The sequence below is a fragment of the Lipomyces doorenjongii genome (assembly GCF_038497915.1).
Source record: "Lipomyces doorenjongii strain NRRL Y-27504 unplaced genomic scaffold V1508scaffold_43, whole genome shotgun sequence".
Classification (NCBI taxonomy): domain Eukaryota; kingdom Fungi; phylum Ascomycota; class Lipomycetes; order Lipomycetales; family Lipomycetaceae; genus Lipomyces; species Lipomyces doorenjongii.
Window position 1 is genome coordinate 55,228 of NW_027118110.1, and position 17,102 is coordinate 72,329.

General features: G+C 49.2%; 5 protein-coding genes across 5 annotated transcripts; all 5 read right to left on the bottom strand.

Annotated features, from left to right (window-relative positions):
* Positions 1-89: 89 nt before the first annotated feature.
* V1508DRAFT_463046 (uncharacterized protein) lies at positions 90-671 on the bottom strand (the record flags this gene model as incomplete). The annotated part of the gene is made up of 2 exons (XM_066942857.1): positions 90-531; positions 570-671. 2 exons carry the CDS (start codon positions 669-671, stop codon positions 304-306), a joined length of 330 nt encoding a protein of 109 aa, XP_066794527.1. The 3' UTR covers positions 90-303.
* A 2,467-nt stretch (positions 672-3,138) lies between these two features.
* Positions 3,139-9,564, bottom strand: V1508DRAFT_421395 (uncharacterized protein). The gene is made up of 6 exons (XM_066940874.1): positions 9,292-9,564; positions 7,656-9,235; positions 7,417-7,607; positions 4,649-7,096; positions 4,382-4,597; positions 3,139-4,331 (listed from the first exon to the last, which is right to left on the bottom strand). Exons 1-6 carry the CDS (start codon positions 9,396-9,398, stop codon positions 3,345-3,347), a joined length of 5,529 nt encoding a protein of 1,842 aa, XP_066794528.1. The 5' UTR covers positions 9,399-9,564; the 3' UTR covers positions 3,139-3,344.
* A 207-nt stretch (positions 9,565-9,771) lies between these two features.
* Positions 9,772-11,386, bottom strand: V1508DRAFT_421396 (class I glutamine amidotransferase-like protein). Its single transcript, XM_066940875.1, has one exon. It carries the CDS (start codon positions 10,972-10,974, stop codon positions 10,270-10,272), a length of 705 nt encoding a protein of 234 aa, XP_066794529.1. The 5' UTR covers positions 10,975-11,386; the 3' UTR covers positions 9,772-10,269.
* On the bottom strand, positions 11,283-13,403 carry V1508DRAFT_421398 (uncharacterized protein). The gene has a single exon (XM_066940876.1). It carries the CDS (start codon positions 13,302-13,304, stop codon positions 11,451-11,453), a length of 1,854 nt encoding a protein of 617 aa, XP_066794530.1. The 5' UTR covers positions 13,305-13,403; the 3' UTR covers positions 11,283-11,450.
* A 667-nt stretch (positions 13,404-14,070) lies between these two features.
* Positions 14,071-15,912, bottom strand: V1508DRAFT_199469 (uncharacterized protein). The gene is made up of 2 exons (XM_066936194.1): positions 15,451-15,912; positions 14,071-15,377 (listed from the first exon to the last, which is right to left on the bottom strand). Exons 1-2 carry the CDS (start codon positions 15,764-15,766, stop codon positions 14,209-14,211), a joined length of 1,485 nt encoding a protein of 494 aa, XP_066794531.1. The 5' UTR covers positions 15,767-15,912; the 3' UTR covers positions 14,071-14,208.
* Positions 15,913-17,102: the final 1,190 nt, after the last annotated feature.

Genomic DNA, 17,102 nt, shown 5'->3' on the forward strand with positions numbered 1-17,102 from the left:
CTGGCTTTGGGAACTTTTTTGGGTAATTCAGGGTATACTTATTTTGGACGAGCGGGATTATTGTTTCAGTTGTTCATAGGGACTTTGAAATCAATAGGGAGCGACTATTATATTAACATCAACTTTAACTAAGTTAAGCGTCATGCAAATAGAATATTATTAATTGTCGATGTCCTTTACAGTTTGGATGTCCCAGATATCCCCTCTAGAAGCAACTCACCACGTTCGCTGTCGCCTCAAATTTGTGTGAGCGTGGGTTAAAAACCCGTGCCTACCCTGACCACGAATAATAAGATACTTGGATTAACGGAAATATGTCCCGTTGAGCCCAGTATCTGAGTGGGCAACCAAAACAGGAATGACCGCTCCCAATAGTTGATCGGCGACAGCCGTCGCATTGAGAAGAGTCTGCAACACGTCGTCACCGAGGGCACTCGCGCTCGTTATTAAGTCCCTCGTGACAATTGGAGCCGTGATACCTGGAATACTTGTTGCAGGCACACGACCAGCGGCCAAAGTAGCATTGACACCCTAATATTTGTACGAGCAATTAACGCTGGAAGTAGAACCTCCAAGAGATCTACTGCAACAGCTGTCGCGTTGCCAAGAGCTTCCAACACGTCGCCCTTGAGCGTTCTTGCTACCAACGACTTCTTGGCAGCTGGCGTCATGATATTTGGAACATCGGTCGTTGCGGTCGGTTATCACCGGCGAACAATGTCCTGGTACGGCTGTTAGTATCAGCGCGCGATATCAATACTGGGAGCACGGAACGCAAAAGGTCCTTGGCGAGAGGCTCTCATCAATAACTGCCCGTTTCTGTATATAGTCACCTGACATTAAGCTATTGCTTTTGACGGAAACAATTGCAGCGGGAGGCCAATTATATTGCCTAGAGCCGAAGCCAGAAGAATCACAGAGCCCATCTTGTCCTGGCCTGATCTCATGCACCACGATGACTGCTCCGAGGAGTCCAGCAACGAGAGAAGATAGCAGCACGGCGATTGCAAAGTAGCAAAGTGTGCCGAATCTCCTGTGCGAGCGGCTTGTCCCCAGGGGAGAGTCCGCACTGAAATCATCGTCACTTCTGCACCATATTAGTTCGAGCATAGATTTCAAGCCGCAAACACAACCCAAACCTGTAATTACCCTATTCTGATTTTGTGCAAGAAAATCAGGGAAATGTTGGGTAGGAATACGGACAGCATCTGCAAATGCGGACATATGAGGCCATTACATATTCGGCTTCCATTCGCAGATGCTCGTAAAGCATCGTATGTGTATATTGGTCCAATTGGCCAGTGGAACCTTTGCGACAGGCAGAAGAAGCAGTTATGCGTATGGCCCCTGACTTATCTGTGGGGAAGGACAGGGCGAAGCGCACGTGAGTTTGGCTCGGAACCGCATGCAATTCCCATCGCGATTCTTGTTTCTGCACATCTTCCCTCTGAACGCAGCATCTCGCACGGCACAATCACACGGCTTCTAAGCGGTTTGCATTGAAGTCAATTACAATCCGGCCATTCAGATAATTGCATGACGATTGGTGAACAATTCACTAGAATGACAGTGACGTCCGGGACCAAGTCTCGACCTCGACTTACAAATTCGCAAATCCACGTTGTCGAATAGTTTGCAGTTAACTAACCTTGTGCCCTCAATTCTCGCGGCCTGGCGACAAAATTTCGCAATTGACGTTATTGACTTGTCGAATGAGAAATCTAGACCTCCATTTGCTCGAACGTTATGTTCGGGCGGCAAAGTATATCCGATGGTATAGTTCGATGTGCGTTTAGACATTTTGCCGCAAAACTGCTTACTAGCTTTGAAGGCAAAATATTTCGCTCAATGTCCGCATAAGCGGTAGCACGCAAGCGACAACCTTTCGAACCGGTTACTACTTCGCAACGTAGCAGCCAGCTTTCAATGCTTGCAGCCGTTTTCCGATCTAGATCGAGAATTCAAGGGTCCCTCTCGAGTGGAATGACTCGTCGCAGTTGAGATGAAGCATCGTGATCGCTTGAAGGTGAGCAGATGTAAGATCTCGTGGATGGTAGTAAAGTCGGAGGTCAATGTGCTATTCGTTCCTGGGAGGGAAGGGGACTATTTATATATGTCCTTCCCATTCTTTAGCCGCCGTCCCATCTAATGCAACCACTTATTCGTTCGCTTGGCTTACATGACGAAATATTCTTACACTACACATCGGCATGGCTGGGCATATAGTATACGGCTACACGACCTAGACTGTCAGCTCATCTTTTTATTAGCCGTCGCTTAAGAAACTGCCGGGACCGAAGACCGGGTTGACATGTGCGACTGACCCCGATGCATGCGGCGCCGAATGCTTCCAATAGAGGCGTACCCGCCGCTTTCTCCCTTCATCACGCACTCATGCGGTTCACCCGCCTCGGGACTGGAGGGAACAATCGCACCGGCGAATACGCGTTGCTAATCTCGTCACGATCTTTCGCATTCGGTTGTACGTGGTGAGCATGATAGGCGTTCCAGGCCGATCGATGGCATGCCACTCATGCAATGTCAACAATATATTTATTATTCCAAAGTTCGTTCATACTCATAGCTCAGCGACCAACCGTAACTGAGATTAAGCGTCTAACTGAAAGGTGTAGGATGAGATTTCAGGGGAAACAAGTAATGAGGTACATTATTCTAAGCATGAGCCGCAGTCTGCGTTTAAGGTAGACTTGGCTCTAGCATAAGCATCCGCTCAAGTTCAGGGGCCATCTTGGTAGCTACTGCCACTGAAGTCTAATGGGCTTACCAAGTTACAGCTATTTTCATCAATATCTCATTAATTTTCGCCTAAACTCAATCACAATCTAGCTTAGTTGTTTTACAACATATTTCCTTTAGGGCTGTTGCGAATACGAATATTCGCAGATTTCAGCAATATTCGTTATTCGCAGTTCACAAACGGTGCGAATAATACGAGCAAGGTTATGTATGCGAATAATTATTCGCAGAATAGACTCCGAATACGAATAATTCTGCCTTATGCGTGATTTTTCACGTGGCATTACTAAAATAAGCTAGATGATACAGGGCAGCAGACACAGTTAGCAGAAGGGGCCGGGTAATATGTTAAGTTCTTAAGATCACGGTAATAATCATATTCCGTACTTGATCATCAGTTACAAATTATTAATAATATATAATGTACATTATTGTTACAAAATGCAAGGTCAAAAACATGCCAATTCCAAATAATACATTGTTTATATCCCAATCCATATCCATGCCACATAAAGTAATGCACAAGTAGACATTCAAAACATAACCAATTATTACACAATAACTGTACACAACCATTCAACATAATATTACAAATGACGCTTCGGAAATCGCTTTGGAGAACGAAAAGCACCCGCATCGAAGTCTGGAGTCGTAGCCATTCTGAGCATGTGCTCTTTCGCAGTAGCTGCCGAAGGGCCTTGATTAAAACTTCCAGAACTTGCTTGTGAGCGCGCACCGCCGGAAGAGTTTGACGCGACGGATGATGAAGAAACAAGTGGTGGAGTTCCATAACCCGGTCGCTGGCGTGCGTTGCGCGAGGGATAGTCATCAGAAGGTCCATACAAAAGTTCCGGCGTACGAGAACGATACCCACCGTCATAGTAGTGTCGAGGGGGCGTCATACCGCCACGAGCAACACCTTCGTGAGGTCGTCCAGGCATTACTCGATTGCTGTCTATTATCGGAATGATATTATCGCAGTCCATCATGTGAGTTGGTCGCAGTCTTTGAGAAGGCCCTGGGCCAACGGGTACCTGTTGTGTCGGACGGTGCATGGGAACAGGTTTTCTTTGAGGCGGCCACTGCTGGGGGTAACGCCTCATATATCCGGGCTCAGGTACTCTAATTCCCGAACGAGGAGGGGCCCTGTACCGTGGATCAACCATCATTCTACCTGGAGGAGGACGCGCTTGCATTTGCAGGGCTGGCGACATAGCTCTCATATACACTGGTCGATCTGCGAAACCATACTCGCCCGGCACAACATACACAATCTTAGGTGTCGGCTCTCCAGTCTGCGCTGTCAGTTCAGCCTGTTGACGTTCAAACACTGATCTCTGAATAATCTGTGGCTTGTCTTTAGTAAATTGCACTGAAGCGCTATTTGATGATATGACGTCTGATCTTGCTAACTGCGGATCGGACCTGGACTTGTGGTGCCGATACACTGGCGAATAACTTAGATCAGGTTTCGCCGACTCAACGTTCTGCGAAGCAACCGTCACCTCCATTCCGAGAACGGGGTTTTGGTCGTCATCGTCGGCCATAAGTGGGGGGAGTCGATGTGAATTCAGCTAAATGAGAGTCAGTATACTTGAGACCGCGAATTTAGAACAAACCTTACCATATCATCAATTGGAGACCATGCTGGCATTGAAGATCGTCGCCTCCTATACTTTTCCTGACCTATCGCTAAAGCAACCTCCTCTTGAGTAACATCCACAGCTGGTTCCGATTCTGTATCAGGGAGAGCCGCTTCATGCTCCGTCTCTAACTTGTTACTGTGTACAAGTTCCATATCCGGCGGAGTCTCGACATGTGAGCGGTCGGATTTGGACAACTAGGCAATAGTCAATATGTAACCGTTGTAAGTCAACCACAATTCTCTTACCAGTGCATCGTGATAGCTCTGAGTACTGGATCCTGTGGACAACATCGAGATTGCAGCAGAAAGCTCCTGCACACTGTCCGGAGCCGTTACTGGAGTTTCCATTTCCGCACTATCATCAGTCTCCGCAGTGAACTGTGGTGGTAAATCGATATCCTGTTCACTGAGTCCCTTTCCATAAGACAGCACAAGGTTCTTCAAAAAGTTTGAAGCAGAGCTTGAAGCCGCCGCGCTCTGCGATTTTACTTCAATTTCTGTTGTAACTCTTGATTCCCCTTCTGTTATGCTGCGAGATCCTACAGGTTCAACTGCAGGACTCGAAGTAGAAGATGAGACTTGAGGAGACGTTTTAGATTGCGAAGATAAAGGACGCTCTTTAGACACTTGAATATATCTCTTCGTTTGGGACTCGTCCTGCGTTAGGAGTACGTCTGGCTTGCCTGTACCGTCCTCCGCAATATAGTCCCGCTCGGACGATGGCCACGCCGGGGCTTCGCTTTGGGCGACTTTTCTATGGAGCACAGGCTCATTTGAAAGTATCTGAGATGCATCAGTCTCTTCTTCATTCAGGTACACCTGATGCTTCTGAACGTAGCTGGGCTGTTCCTTCCATTTGGTGCTGTCGGCAGTCGTATCCTGTTCAGCCTGATGGGTCTCTTGTTCCACGGCCCTCTTCTGAAGTCTTCCCTTCAATGTTCTCATATTCATCTTCACGCCCTTGAAAGATGAGCTTCCGCTGTTTCCTGATGCAGTATTCGCTACCATAACTTGAGCTCTGGTAGCGGGAGTGACCCCCATTGCATCCATTTGCATTAAATCCCTGAACTTGCTCATGAAGTCAGTACCCGGCTTTGGTACCTTCGCTTCCACCCTCGGCTGCCTTTTTTCCTCTACCTTTGGCCCTCTTGATTCGGGCGTCGGGAACTCATGATGGGGTACATGTGCCGGACCAGGCTCCATCGGAAGCGGCTTGACGATATACGTCTGAGGTAACGGCTGAGTAAGCGGCGCACATAAAGGCGGATTCGTAGGCTGATCAAGAGCCGTAGTTTGCGACGTCCTGGCGGCAGCTACAGGAACTATACCACCAACCGGCTTCCTTTTCGCATAATTTCTCGGAGCGGCAGAGATGGCAACGGCCACATTATTCTGCGGCGGCAGACGAGGTAATGCTTTCTCCTCGACGACGTGCTGCTCAGATGCAATCGAGACATGAACGTGCACCGGATCAGATTGTCGCTTGAAACTCTCTGCCTGTGGCTTGGGCGAGGATCCAGGTAACCTGAGTTTTGTCAGTCCCTTCAGCTTGGATGACATCCCATCGGACCGCTCTGGCTTTGGTATCCCTGATTCGAACGACGGAACATTCTTCGGTCGCACCACAACTGGCTCGCCGCTTGAGATTAGAGGCTCTTGCGGAAGAGGTTTGCGGATCGCGGCTGTTAATGACGTCGATCGTAGCGACTGGTTGTCAGCATCTGGTAGAAGCATGCTCTTAGGGGCAACGTAATCGACGCTGTATGATGCTGCTGGAGGTGCATTCTCGAAATTACCAATTTCATCAAATATAGCAAGCTCCTTGGATAAAAACGATTTCGTTATGCTATCAATTCGCATTAAATCAATCTTTGGCTCTGGCAACGCTGGCGCCGTGACAACGCGACGCTGAGTCATGCCCGACGCGGAGGTATGCGGGGATGCTGACTCAGACGTATCTTTCTCCGATGTCACTGCGACAGAAGCAGCTCTCATAGCTGCGATACGAGCCGAGGACGCTGAGCGGACCTTCGGCAGTGTAAAGAGAGACGGCTCAAAGTCACGCAGTGATCTGTGGCGTCGCAAGATCTGAGTTGATGTCTTGGATGGACTATCAGATGCAGTAGAATCGACCGTTTGGTTGTTTGAAGATTCATTGGTGTCTTCGTAGGCGCTGAGAATCACGTTAACATCGTAGTCTGGGTCGGCGATACGATGGTCGTTAGAACCACCGTTTGTCAGTGACTGGGCATCCAATGGTGACTCAGGAACGCCGTCGAGAGAGTACTTCTCGTAGACGCTTGCGTCCATTTCCGGTGACGTAGCTTCCAGTGTCGATAAATCGCCATCTGTATCAGATCCGTGGTCGTCCTCGTCTCCTGATCCTGCCTGCGTCCTTGATGCAGCAGTTCCCCCCCCTTGTTTGGAAATCTGGCTAATGATATCTGCCGTATCAGATGCCATCGCCCCGTTCAAGTTGGAGGAGTCCTTGGAATCAGCGGCGGCGGAACTATAATCTATTGATGCAACCATGTAAACTAAAACGTCCTCTCCCTTTCTAATCGAGGACAGGTAGCTATCTTTAAACACCGCGTGCATGTCTTTAATCGTCGAAAATGGTGGTACGGTAACACTTGTCTTTGACTGTGCGGATAACGCTGCTGCTTCGTTGCTTGTCCTTTCAAATTCTCTAGTCTGCAAAACACGAATAAAGTCAGTAAACCTGCCATATCTACAAATACTAACAAGTCGTGTGCAAAATAGAGAACAGAAGAAAGCAACAGCAAAGCTTATAACACAACCACACTCAGAATTTAGCAGTTTGATTTCTCCAGATCAAAATGTTTCATTATAACTACCATTATATACAGCGTTCATCGTGAATACATGATGCCTCAACCGGCGCCTTAGCACGACAAGCGATCACAGTTTCTGCTGAAATTGATAATTGCGAGATAACCGAAGAAAACCAGTAGTTATGTTGTAAAATAAGACTATGATTTATCGGATCTCACCATTTTGTTGCCAAATAACTTGGACCTGTGGAATATGCCCTTTGATCTCTCACCAACGCGCTCCATCATCTCGACTGACTTTTCACCATAGCGGGAAACGGAGTGGCCGATCATGCTTGTAGTACGCTGAATCGTGTGGTGTCCGCCTTTGCCACCATCAGCGCCGACTGTACTCATTGAGAAAGGTTGCACTAGAAAACGTCAGTGGCTACGCCTCTTACATCATGTAACAAACATACCATCGTCTCGCTGATGCGTCATATATAATAGCCACTGGCCAAGTCCGGAGTCATACCGCTGCTCCATTTTACGTGCAGCTTCGAACAAAATCTTTCGCTTAATTGGGTTCGGCTCTTTCACGATCTCGCTAAAATTCCATCGAGGTCCAGGATATGGCGCTGACAGATATGAGATTGCCGGAACATATGGTTCTGGTGTCTTCTCAGTCACGCTCTCAACAGAAGGAATCCCAGAAGGATCATAGTATTGCTCAGAATCATCAGCTTCTGGATCGCTTTCAACGGTAGACGCCGGTGATAGCTCGTTGGCTTCGCTTATGCGTACGTCATCGTGCTTCTGTTCTGGGCCTGGTCCCGGGATAATGGCTGGGACCGTGACGGGAATGGGCGGACGTTCGAGATTAGTACGGGCAACTCCTGGTGATCCGGGGACAGCAGCTTCGATCTGTCGCTTCTGGCTCAGTGGACTTGAAGGATCCCCTTGTAGCGCGCTCTGGCGTCTAGACTCCAGTGCCTGTTGTGCTTCTAGTTGCTCGAGCAAGTTATCCGTCATTATCTCTGATTCCGAGCGCGAAGTTCCAACTGAAGTCGACCTGTCATGGACCTTGAAATAGTCATCAGAATCCGCCGTGGTGTTGTACGCAGTGTCCTCTAGACGTAAGTATGCGGAATCACCTGTCGACGCATATGATGACCGTCTGTCGTTATAGCCAACATAACTAGCTCGCGCACTACCGTTGTCTGTCCGATCAACAGAGCCCGTCTCTGATGAGCTAGCGGAGGAGTCTACAGGTCTGTTAAGACTCAGATTCTGGATATTTCGCTGAAGCGATTCGTCTGTATTATCGTAGTCGACAGTCACGGTGTCAGGTGGTAGATAGTGTGACTGTGGCCGGGTTGCCTCGCTATTCAAAAACGTGGATTGCCCGTTAACGTTATCAGACTCTGCAGCTGGAGATTCAACGTAGTCATCCTCTGTCAGATTCACAATTCTTAAAGCACTTGACTGTCGCCGATCGTCAGACTGTTGCTCTCCATTCTCATCGTCATCGATCTCGTCCTTCGACTCAGTTACTTCATCCAGCTGGTTCAGGGTACTATCCTCGGGAGCAAGTAACCCACCGAATCTATTTAAGCCGGAGTATTCGTGTCCAGCAACAGACGAAGGAATGGACGAATCGAGACTAGTGTTAGACGACTCAGTCGCAGCCTGCTGGGCAATCGCGACGTTGATATTAAGCGGTTTTGGAGCTTCGCGAGCTGTAATTGTAGGTCCCAGCGTGTGCTGGACTGCAGCATACGTGACTGGAGTTGTGACCGCGTGTTCGGAATCTAACACGGCACTCGTTCGCGACGGGACTTGGTCTCTAGACGCGCCATGTGGCTCTTCTTGCGCCGGCCTGTTCGCGCTTTGTTCTGCGATGCCAATATCCGTTGATAAGTCTGCCGAGTGAGGTTCATGCGTGCGAGTTGTGTCCCATCCTCCGGGAAGGTGCTGCTGGCTCTGTTCTGGATCAGGAAGCTGGGGTAGCTGCGGGACATGATCGTCGTAATAGTCATCTTCGCCAAATTCCTCGTAGCTGACAACATTTGTCAATACAGCCGACCAGACTATCGCAATGGCATTCACACTCACATTTCGTCGCCGTCATCGTATCGCAATGCGGTCCTCTTAAAATCAACCCACCGCTGTGACATTGCCCGGTCAATTTTCGTGTCATTATCTCCAGCGTCACTCGCCATATTCACAGTGTTCGCTTTTCTACTTTCTCGGTATTCCAAAGAGTATAAACAAAAAGAGAAGAGACCTGACCAAAGCTATTTTAGGCACTACTATACGCGGTATTGCGTAACTTTTATAATTTCCCTCGTAACGTCGTTGTCGTCGACTACGTCGAGTTATTCGGAGGCGCAACGTCGAGGCGCAGCAGTAGCGTGAGGCTCGCGTTTATATGTACCCGTGGTCACCATTAGGCATAACACATAGCAATGTTTTGTACTTAAACCTCAAACCTACATCCACACGGATTAAGGTTGTTGTGCCTGGAACAATTTCAGCCCACAAGTCCAGCCACGGGCGCTTTGCCGAGGCTGTGCAGGATCAGCAAGTCTGATCTCATCGCGTCACTGCCGGCAAACAATTTCCTTACATAAATATCCTGTGACTTCACATTTGAATCACCCGAAGCATCTCAAAATCAAGTAAAATAAATTCCCAAAATATCACTTTTGAACACACAGGATATCACGGTACAGCAGGTGCTGCTGGACTGCGGACTTGTCGGATGATGGCATTATTGTCGAAAGATTTCTATGTGAAACGCTTTGGAGTCTTCTACTTGTTCTACTTCCCATTCTTATATCTAGTCGTCCTATGCGATCCTTTCTATTTCTAGCCTTTGTCTGTCACAAGCGAAACCTATCACCTCTCCGCCTATCTAAGTCCTCGTCCGCCGCCAAAATTATATTAGGTCAAATCTCGATTCTTGAAATCTTTGCTCGATATCCTCCATCGCCCTTAGTTCTCGCACTACGCCCATCATGATATATGCAGTTGGTCTTCTCCGCAGCAGCGCGGCGCCGTACAGTCGTATCGAAGTGCCGCAATTGTCGCCTACGTGGGTTGCACATTGGCAAGCCGTTTGGCCGCTCGCTCTGTGACCGCTCTACGTCGTTCGATAAACGACGCGAGTTTCTCCCGCGTCGTCGTGACGAGCGCCGGTGGTGCTGAACGAGGCGAGCCGGCCTGGTAGGGTGGCTCGGGATCATATTCCATCTGCAACTGGATTTCCTGAGCCACGTCTGCTCCCGCAAGCTCGGCCACCACAGCCAGGGCGAAATCAATGCCCGACGTCACGCCAGCGCCCGTAATACGGTTTCGGTCGCGAACGACCCGCTCCGAGACCGGATCCGCGCCAAGTAGGCTGAGTTGGTCCACTGACGACCAGTGAGACGTTGCACGATAGCCGTTGAGCAAGCCTGCGGCACCCAGGACTAGTGAGCCAGTGCAAACAGACGTTACGAACTTGCAAGTTGGCGCGATCCGACGGAGGAATTGCAGGGTATCTTCGTCCTCCATCAACTCCACTTGGCCAGGACCTCCAGGGACGCAAATCACGTCCAGGCTGTCGCAATCCTCGAAGGTGGCCGTAGGTAGTATGCACATTCCCCGATCGGATGGAACCGGATAAAGAGTTTTCCACAACAGGACAATCTCTACCTCCGGCATACGACCGAAGACCTCGACCGGACCTGTCAGATCAAGCTGAGTGAGTCTTGGAAAGAGAACGAGGCCGATACGAGTATGTGGTGTGCTCATAGCGATCTCCGAAAACTTGCAGACGGAATCATAAGTCGCACGTATCGAAGATTAAGGATGACGATATCTATAACGAACCGTCTCTGATGATGGGCTCTAGTTTCACTTCGCATCCCTAACCCCGAACAATTCTCGATATCAACGTTCGAGACACACACAAAACTCGCGAGACCCCCCAATACTGCGAAAATAGTTGGAGTCTTTTGTCCCCAAAAAGGAGCTTAAAATCTACGGGGGATTTGCACCGTAGAGAAGCATTGCTGCTACTGTACGGCGGGGCTACAACGTGGCAGAATCCCAAGAAATTTGTCAAGCGCACTTAATTTTGAGATCCCTATACCATATTAACATAGCGAGTATGTACCTACTAGTAACTGTACTACCAGAAAAAATCCTACCGATCCCAAATACCGACATTCAAAGCCAGTATACACCTAAAATACACAGATATGCAACGTATCCAGTCAGCGCTGGTCTCAACTGCCCGTGCCCGGCGCAATCTCAATATCCAGCCCGTCCGCCAAATTCTCCAACCACCACACGTCGTCGCAAGTACACTTTGCGAACCGTTTCAATGCACGATACTGTTCCGCAATCAATCGATGCGCTATGGCGTCGGTAGAGTGGAACTTGGCGTAAAACCTATCATCCAGCAATCCGAGTGAGATGCACAAAAGTGACATGACTCTATATCGTCCCGCCACTGCCACAGACTTGAACTTGCTGAGCATGAAGCACGGGATAACGTACGGTGATGTGCTCGTCACAGGGTAAATATCTGCCAGGTCGTCCTCGTCATTGTACAGCCACTCGTCCTCCTTTGCGGGCTTTTTCGCACCTAGTCGAGTTGTCGTCGAATTCGACAATATGTGTTGCTTCGCAGATACGACGAAGTTCTTCTTGATAGAGTACGGCTGAAGATCTTTTGCAAAGGCGCTATAGTCCAGTTTCGACCGCGGGAGGGGTAAATCGTAGAAGTCGTCGATTAAAATCGACTGGATGATACTCCCGGGTTGAATCGGCCACACTGACTTGAGAATGCAGCATATCCCGCGCACGAGATGCACCCACGGCGTCGCGGTGAGAAACTGTGTTGATGTATGAGTCGTTGGCATGTTGCCTTTCTTCGCGCCGGTGATCGTTGGCGCATTAGCGATCGAGTCTAGCATGAGTATATACCCCGTCAAGAGCGCGGGGTCAGCCATTTCCGCGCTTAGTGGGGACTGCAACAAAGTCCGCAGGATTCTCAAAGCCTCGCTGCGATGCATCGCCGCGCGCTCACCGATCACCGCCTTGAGCGACGCGTCTGCATATTCCTGACGAACCACATACGACCCGCAAAACGCGAGTAACGCATGCATCAACGCTGCGTGCTGGAACGCCAGTTGAGGAACACATCGCTGCCATATATCCGCCTGGTTTTCTGACATCTTTATAATGGTCAGATTCACGGTCGTCGCATACACGTGCATGAGTCGCAAGTCCTCGAGATTGAATGCGACGGTGGATGTGCCTAGTCCGAGCATGGCCGAAGACCCTGAGACTGCGCTTGCGGCCATCGAGGCAAACGTTGCGTCATCACCAGGATGCACTGCACCAGGATTTATCCCGCGCATCCCATGCATATGGGCTGACCGTGGCGGTCCACAAACACCTATGCCTGTGCGCGCGATCGCGGTGTCGTTCATCAGCATCGACGCAGCGGTCTGGAACGAGCACGTGAGGCCGAGATGCGAACAATTGCCGCAACGCGGGTGGACCTCATCGCATTTCACGCGTCGTTTCTTGCACGTCCGACATCCCGTTCTGGATTTGCGATGCGGACGCCGTTTGGAAGGTCTCACAGTCGTCGTCGTCGTCGTCCCGCTGGCTGGCGTAGTCACGTTTGAAGCTGCTGACGGACTGGAGCTATAGTGGCGCAAGTAGTCCAGCTGCGGATTATACTGGTGTTGTCGTTCCTGGACCGGCATTTGTGGAATCGTGTATATATGTCCGGCATACTGCTCTTGCCCGATAGTCTGATTCACATTAACACACGCGTTCTCAGTATTTAATGATGACGAGGCCATCGCGTGTAGCGACTGTGGTGGGGATGCATCGCTGGCTGACGTGCCGGTGCCGGCCTGCTCTGCTTCAATATCTGATCGTCCACTGTTGACATAGCTGCCGGTAGTATTCGTGGACAAGATAATAGAGGGATCGAAAAAGTCTGGCATCATGTATTGCTCGCCGGGCGGCGCGCCAAAATCGACGCCGTCGAAATTGAGCTCCGGCACGAATGAGTCGTGCTGCACAAAGTCGGAGAGGTCCGCCATTGTGCTCTTGCACATAAACAGACGGGACACCTTGGGTAATAGTTCTAGGTGTCGTGTGTAGATATCATGCTTAGACGAGTTTGTCGGCACGAATTTTGACCGTGTGATATTTTAATTCGGAGTCCGAGAAGACCTAAGGCCGATTTCGGACACCAACAAGGCAGTAATAAGAGCTAAGCATTTTTTGTGCACCCCTGCTAAACCTAGTTGATACTAGGTTCTGTGGTGTAATTATCTCCGTCTGCCCCGTCGGAGAGCCGCGCTAAAGTCCGTCATCAAGTATTTTACAATGCCTTGTAGGAAGCATAGATCGACAATCTAAATTCTGCGAACGCAAATGACTAATATAATAGCATTTGGAAACATTGGTTCGTTCATCAAAGTCGACCGACATTGACTGGGGCATGTGATCCGTTTCCTGGCGAATATAACAATGCAATAAGTCCAATCTAACAACCAACGGTTTCGTCCATCCTTGCTAGACGCTACATCCGCACCAACCGTGAGTATTCATCACCATCCCTTTTCCAAATGAGTGAGTTCTCGTCATGATCCAAGCACGGGTCCGACAAAATAAAGTTTCCCCGTCAAGAAACATACTGTATATGATTATCGTGCGGCTGGTCATGTGCAGCGTTGACATGCTTGCGCTCCAGTACTGCAAAATGCCCTACTGCATATAAATATCATAGCTAATTTCATATAAGTTAACTTTATTCATAATACATTTACCCTACCGAATGAATTAACAATACATTAATACAAGACATTATGACTAAACTTCCTATATACCCTTTGTAAATTCACCCGATACAAAATGCTAAAAACACCATCCCTGTCCGATGAAAAACCCATATTTACACAAAACAAACACCCGTACACCGAAATACTTCCAATCGTTTGGTCCTGTTGTTGGTCATTACTTAGTACGATATGCATAGTATAAGTATATCCCCCTTTCCAAGCCCCCGCCGTACTCCTTCCCAGAACAGTCAATTTTCCTACTCACTCCCGCCCACGCGTCAGAATTCCCCATATCCATACCGAGCACATGTTGGCAGCACGAAGGCGCAGAACCAGTAGGATAATATGTCGCAGTAGAATGCAGTGAGACGGTAAACGAACAATTGTGGACACCTTCCAACGCGCTGTGTCCTTTGAAGATCCAGCCGCGTCGCCCCTGGCCTAGCACGATGGTGTAGCCCGGCATTCGTGCATCAGCCATTTTTGTCAAAACCTGCTGCGCGTCGAATTCCCACGTCTGTACGTCAGAACAAGAGCGGAGGAGGCGCATGTCGCCGACTGTCCAGACATTCATGTGGGGGTTGCCAGTTAAGTCGAGGTAGCGCAGTTGGGGCCTCTTGGGCGTGCCGAAGTGCTCGATGATGGTGTCAGGTTCGAGGTCGGCGTAGCCAAGAGAAAGTTCTTCAAGGTCGGAAGGTAGCAACGACAAGTGCGAGTCTTCCACCGGGAGGCCATACAAATTGAGATGCTTAACTGAAGCTGGCAGATCTTCGAGCAAGAAGGTCAGCTGGTCGGCAGAAATGTCGGTCCATTGCAAAGACAGCCATTTGCAGTATGTCATCGCAGGGTGGGCCGTGAGAAATTTCAGAATTTCCTTGCCGGTGAGAGAACGGCATTTGGCGAGAGAGAGATGTGTTAGCCGGGCGGTGTGTGGGATGGCTTGTAGTGCTGTGCCTGACACTTGAGTGTGCGTCAGGTCTAGTCTTAGTAAATTGTCGAGCTGCGGCAAAAGCTTCTCAAATACACTCGAGGGAAGGGAGACACATTCGTGTAGTGAGACTCTGGTCAGATTCGAGAGCGACATAGTAAATTGGACAGTGGAGAAGGAGTGCGTAAAGGTGGAGCCGGACGCACCACAGAAATCGATCGCCTCGAGAAACGGGAGAGCGAACAAAGTGTCAAGCACACTCTTGCCAATGTCGTCCTCAATGGACTCAGAAACAAGGAACTCGCGCAGATTTGGAGTCTGCGTGAGCACGTCGGTTATGGTGGTCGTGGTCACCATCTGGATTTCGCGGTTCATTCGCCGGGTGCGGCCAAGACCGATCGACGTGAAGTCAGAGACTAGCATTATTTGTCAGTCATTCGCCACCACAATAAGATCAAAATCACGGTAACAAAACCAAAAGACACGTACAATCAAGGCATCGCACCACAGGCCCTAATGCCTGATTTTTTTGCAACTCATATCGAAAAACATCGAATGCCCGGGGATGACCGATATGGACGTGGGAGTAAAGCGCGATCAGACCGGCGTCGTGAAATCGGCGGCAGACAGGCAGCACATTCTTCTTGAAGAGCGCCAGACGGCGGGTGAGATGAATGCGCATGCCATCGAGGCCGGTGTCATCGCTGTGGACGAGTTTGAGAATGTATTCAAGTAGTTCGGCGGGCAGGTCAAGAATGAAGCAGCGTTGATTTGAAGGAGTAGTAATAGTAAAATCAGAGGACATGCTTGGACTGAATGTTGTTCAGAGTCAGTGGAGGAGGAGTAATAGTAGTAGTAGTAACGCAGATCTTCAGGAGCAGGAGAGTATTTATACAGGGGAGCCCAAATTAGTCTTAGGCTCGGCAGATCATGAGGACGTTTCTCGTAGGCGCAGACCCTGGGCATTCTTCCTACGAGCAGATGAGGCAACAACTGGGCGAATGCTCGTCATAGCCGGATGGATGCATAAATCACGGGGCCTGACCCTCAGGGCTCAGGGCAACCCTTCTCACAGGGTTGCTAAAATGGGAGAAAGCGATGAAGCGCAAGTCGCGAAGAACGCGGAAGACAGCGTCACATGGTGCGGCAACGTGGGGAAGATTTAGTCATCTCGTGCCGGACCATGGCTGCCGCGTGGATAGTTTCGCTTCTGTCAATTCGAACGGCATTTTAAAAAGGAGACCGACGAACAGCATGTATAAAATTAATCAATTGCCTTCGTATGCACGAACGATCGCTAAGGGTCCTCGAGAGTCCTCGAGATCCCTCAAAGACCTCTCGATAATTTACAGCAAAGGCAAACCGTGTCAGGACAATCGCAGACGCAATACGAAGGACATGTCCGCTCTTAGGCACTCAATACTTGTCCGCAAGCCCACTTCATGTAAGGCTGTGTCCAGTTTTTGTCCTGTCGTGCTCTGTTTTGTCACAGCGGCGGTCAATCGGATTGTTAGCACTGACGATGAGAATTTTGCAGGGGCGCCCAGAGACATTGTGCCATGACGTAGGTGGCGCCTGCCAGCCAACGCCTCTAATGCTCAACCTCGAACCGCTTCTATATTGTATCCAGCGCTCATAAACGATTGATTGACACCAGACAAAAGAAAAGATGCCGTCGTCCTGAATATGCCCAGCCTGAAACGGAAACAACAGCCATAAACTGTGAATAAATCGTAGATCAACAAGGCAATCTGCCTCGGTTATGGCAGATGTGTCGAGACGTGTGAGCCTGATAATGCACAACATATTCCATATGCTCACCATGAATTGCCAATTTATGACTGTTGCCATGTCGGCTGTAAAAAATAGCTAGTGCGCAATAGAAACGTCGCTTGAATAACAATGCTTGGCGTGTTGAGACTTTTACAGTGAACGATCGGCGGCCATGGTAATAATTATACATGTTTAATTCATATATCTCCCAGTATCTGGCGTCCTTGTTCACAGCACTGCCCGGTTAACAATTAATTACCATTGCACTCTAGAAACAACTTCAATGCTTATATTCTAATATTTAGATTTCAGTTGGAACGCGATTCCAGAATATCCCTGCAATGCCACTACTCTGAGAATAAGCAGGA

Bases quoted from the DNA above. Each gene is read 5' to 3' on its own strand.
- V1508DRAFT_421398 (XM_066940876.1), bottom strand. From the start codon at position 13,304: ATGTGCAAGAGCACAATGGCGGACCTCTCCGACTTTGTGCAGCACGAC.
- V1508DRAFT_421396 (XM_066940875.1), bottom strand. From the start codon at position 10,974: ATGAGCACACCACATACTCGTATCGGCCTCGTTCTCTTTCCAAGACTC.
- V1508DRAFT_421395 (XM_066940874.1), bottom strand. From the start codon at position 9,398: ATGGCGAGTGACGCTGGAGATAATGACACGAAAATTGACCGGGCAATG. The intron at 7,097-7,416 runs GTGAGATCCGAT...CGTGTTTTGCAG, and splicing joins AGTTATTTGGCAACAAAATG to ACTAGAGAATTTGAAAGGAC. The intron at 4,598-4,648 runs GTAAGAGAATTG...ACTATTGCCTAG, and splicing joins AGAGCTATCACGATGCACTG to TTGTCCAAATCCGACCGCTC.
- V1508DRAFT_199469 (XM_066936194.1), bottom strand. From the start codon at position 15,766: ATGTCCTCTGATTTTACTATTACTACTCCTTCAAATCAACGCTGCTTC. The intron at 15,378-15,450 runs GTACGTGTCTTT...AAATAATGCTAG, and splicing joins TGTGGTGCGATGCCTTGATT to TCTCTGACTTCACGTCGATC.